Below are 4274 nucleotides of genomic sequence, written 5' to 3'. Positions count from 1 at the left end.
GACCGGGCACACAGGTATACCAAACAACAGGCCTCATTAAAGGTGGAAATCTATAAATAGTAGACAGATTTTGCCACGGGGAATTTTCCAGTGAACTTTCCCCGTGGGGTTTTTGGCCGAGTCCACTGGAAAAGTTTGTTCTAGAAATTTTCAGTGAGACCTTCACACGGGGAAAACATGTTCACGTTCACAATTGCAGTTCATTGCAATGACATAGCAGTTTGAAATCGAGCCGAGTGATTCAAAGAAGAAGCACGCCCATCGTTTCACTGCTTCACAGGACGTAGCCCTGTCGAAAGAGGTAATCATCTATTGGCCCCTTCTGCGCGCCATACGGCCAATGCAACATACGATGGACGGAAGTCGCCGTTAACATGCGATCGATTCACGGCGAAAGCATCAGTGCCAAAGGTTGCCGCAAGCGCTGTGACGACTTGCACTCTGCATTCCAACAGGACAGTGTTGCGTCCCTACGAGCGTCAAGGACAGATGAGCAGTACGCGGAACGTGACCAGCTGCTACAGGATCTCGCGGACATGGTATTCAATCCTCCGTCATACATGGCAATCATTGAGTTTCGTAGATTGAAGCAGAACAATGCAAAAGACGAGCGAACAAGGACGATAAGAGCAAGAAGGAAGACCGTCGCGAGATGGACGGACACGCTATCTGTGACGCTGCTGCGGAAGGGTTGAAACGTAAGACTGTTGAAGATTCCACGGACGATGCGGACGATGAAGGCGCCAAAAAGACTCAACTCAAGAAGGAGTTGCGCAGCTCTACTTCAACATCAGTGAAGGATTCGAAGAATGCCTTGGCCAAGTTTGCGTCTTTGTCGTAACACGCGATTGATTACAAGCTGGAAGAGATTGCTATAGGGAAAGAGATGCGTTTGATTACAAGCTGGAAGGATTGCTATAGGGAAAGAGGCCAACATGCTTGCTGCCCGCAAAATTGAGCTCGAAGAGAAGCGTTATCTACTTGATAAAGCGGAGCGCGAAGCTCAATTTACTCTTGAGCAGCAGGAACGCCAAGGATTGTTAGAATTTATGAGAGGAACATTGGAAATAGTTCGATCGCTGAGTAAATAGAAAATTGTTTCAAGATTATGTACAGTTCATTTCAAGTTATTGTTGCTTCGAGTGCAAGTATTGTGCGGCAGAAGGTGGTTTGAGCGCACGCTTGGTTGCCTTGCTTCATACAAGTATGCACGTTTGTCAATATGACAGCTACACTGTAGTGTATTCCAAGAGACTGCAGCCACAGCTTTTGACCACCCTTGTAGTCGAATAAAGTCCACAAGTTGCTAATCCAGCCTAATGTGAAACCCAATATTAATCCCCTCGACAAACGTCCAATTAGATCCTTGAGCTAGTCAGTTCCCATCGGATCATGGTCTTCTAGCTTCTTTATGTTCTCACCGACACACAAAGCTGCACGGAGCCGCCCACCGCAGTCGGGCCAGGCCGCCAAGTTGGCACCGACCGGGGGGTAACGAGTGGCAGCTAGGATTCACGGGTATTCCATCTTGGTGAACGAAACACTCACCCATGCTGAAGCACAATTTGATAAACCACAAGCAAAAAACCGTGTTCAGCGCCTAGCGCATGTCAGACAGCTGTCATCAACGATATGATGGAGGGTCTACACAACTGCGCTGGGGCCTCTACCAATCCCATGCGTGTCCCGCCGTTCGATAAATGGTCGGCGAACGACTGTATGAGGGATGGGATCTCCCTGTCATCGTTGGGAGCTGTTCCCAGCTTGATTCATGGCTTTTAATTATTTACGTAAAAAGGTGATAGTCCTTTCCAAGCCTTTCCATTGAATGAGCAACTCCCACTGGTTAGAATCAGGGTTGCGTCGCGTGCCTTCGACTTTGCCAACGGCAAACATAGTTCCTAGCTCGCTGATGTGGCCCAAAACCTCCTCCGTGATCATATAGGGACTCTCTGCGTAGGACTTCAGTCTTGAGTGATGGGCTTCCTTTGGGTGCCAGTGATGAGGTGTTTATGACACATGAGTACGGCAGACATACGACCACTCGGTAAGGTCCTGCCCACGTGACCAGTAGCTTCGGGTAGTAGTTGTTGCATCCACTCTTTTACAAAATCTCCTTCAGTGACTTGCATGTCTACTTGTTTCTCTTTCTCGCGCGTGCTCTTGTTTCAGCGTCATGGCGCGGTCGATAATTGATGGATAGATTTCCTGCAGACTCCTTCGTAGGTCGCTTATTGCAGTTTGCATATGCTTGCGTTCCCACTTGTTCGTGTTGAATCCTGTTTTTGACAATTGGCATTGGTTTACATATACAATGGTAGTGAGAGGTGTCGTTGGCTCCAGGTCGGTGGAGCATTCCATTGGGCTCAAATGATCCAGCGTCGCGACTGGCGTCTGGTTGATATCGGCTTGGACAAGTGGTAGCAAGTAGTCCCATTCGGTTTCTTTGAGCCTGGCTTCTAGAAACATGATTCGCATTTGTCCCAGGATGTCGTGGTTGACACGTTCAACTGTGCCATTGCGCTCTGTAACCAAGCCTACTGCTGAGGGCTTTGAGTGTACGAGCACAGCAAGCAGGTCTTCATCCATGCCGTGAGCTCTGTATTAAGCTAGCGGATGTAGAATGGCTTTCGTAGATGAGTCGCAATGGCATGATGAGGACGATGTCCCATACCGCTGCAATGTGCCACGATGAACCGGCGCGTGAGGAGTTCGTCAGTATCGTCATAGATACAGATGCGATCATTGACTGTGCACACCCCGCTGTCGCCGATCGTGGTGGATTGCGAGTGAATAGACTTATCCTGGGTGTCCTCGATCGCGTCGAGGTCCGGTCAAATGAAGTTCTCGTCGTCTAGGAGGCGTAGCTTCGCTTGTGGCGGTGTGCACACGTGCTTTGGCGCCGTTCGTTTTTCCTGTGGGTCCACTTACGCAGAGCTCATGAGATCAGCCCGTAGGTTGTGCACACCGGCTGAATCCGCAGTCACGATGTACCGTTTCATAGGAGCGATGCAGAACAAATAGAGCAGTCACACGTTGACAACTCCACGCGCATGTACCCACCATGATCAAGGCGGCAGAGCTTTTGTCTCCGACGATGCAGCCCGAAGGTGCGCCACGCAAGTGTCGACCTTCCTTAAACATGTTGCACCAAAGCGATCGCTTAGCGCCGTGGAAGGGGAAAGCGGCGTCCAGGTACTGTCGTTCGGGATGCACACTCAATGCAATGACAGCTCCGTGGATTCATCTGCTCGTGGCGTTCGCACGAAGATTGCAACAGCGATGGACCGAACGAGCGAGGAATTGCGTCGGCGTACCGTGCTGTTGTCCCGTCCAATCCTTGTCGTTATTGGCCGCACAGTGTGTGAGGAGCATGTGCCTTGCCAAGTCGAAATGTCGACTGGACGGCGACACTGCATCCATGCATGCTTCGGTGGCGGTGCAATGTCAAAAGGATTACCAACTCTGTTACACTTTCATAACAACGTTTGACAGGTCATTCGTGTACTGGCGCAGCACCAGATACGACGCCGTCATTGCACTACGGGGCCCACCATTGTTGCACGTCACTTGGCCAACACCAACAACCCAATCGCTCCCAACACCTCTAATGTATAAGGACCACCTCGAACACACCCTTTGTGCCCCCACCAGGTCAACGTGCGCTGAAGGCGCTGCTGGGCAAACGGAAGGTGACGGTCGAGCACTGGTCCTTGACTACTGCTACTCGATTGGTAGCGCAGAGGACTGATGTAAAATCTGCAAAAATCGTCTCTAGCGATCATGTACAGGATTAGGGCAAGTGTGTACCTGTGTAAAAAAGTTCCAAGTGTCACAGTCAACCTTCAGTGAGCGCTGACTCGAACAAGTCGGATGCATCAAGCGCAGTTCACTTCACAGCGACCGGTCAGTACGTAGCGACCAACCCCGCGATGGCGCCAACAACCTCAAACAAACTGCACGGCACCTGTTCCCGCTCAAGTGCTTGGCGGCCCTTCGAGGCCGTCCACACCGCGCCGCTACTTCCCAAAGTCACCGCCATGATATTGACTCCCATATTTCATGTGATGTGTAAAAAGAGTATATGCAATATTTGGTGAGAAGTGCTACAGTCAACTTGATACTACTCTGGTCCGGAATAGTTGTCCCATTGTTTTTGGATTGGCGGAATTTTTCTAAAAGTTTCCAAATGGCGTGATCATTGGTGCAATGGAAAGCGCAAGATCTCTATTTTCATTGGCTACTTTCTGCACGTTCTGAATCGCTTTTGCTCA

At 50.1% G+C, this 4274-nt stretch overlaps 1 protein-coding gene across 1 annotated transcript; it reads left to right on the top strand.

Annotated features, from left to right (window-relative positions):
- Positions 1–374: 374 nt before the first annotated feature.
- H310_14898 (hypothetical protein) lies at positions 375–841 on the top strand (the record flags this gene model as incomplete). Its single annotated transcript, XM_008882862.1, has 2 exons — positions 375–539; positions 584–841. The coding sequence occupies 2 exons, from the start codon at positions 375–377 to the stop codon at positions 839–841; spliced, it is 423 nt and encodes a 140-aa protein (XP_008881084.1).
- Between the last annotated feature and the right edge of the window lie 3433 nt (positions 842–4274).

The sequence above is a fragment of the Aphanomyces invadans genome, assembly GCF_000520115.1.
Source record: "Aphanomyces invadans strain NJM9701 unplaced genomic scaffold supercont1.101, whole genome shotgun sequence".
Lineage (NCBI taxonomy): Eukaryota > Oomycota > Saprolegniomycetes > Saprolegniales > Verrucalvaceae > Aphanomyces > Aphanomyces invadans.
Note: the sequence above shows the minus strand (reverse complement) of the source record. Positions and strands in the feature narration are given on the sequence as shown.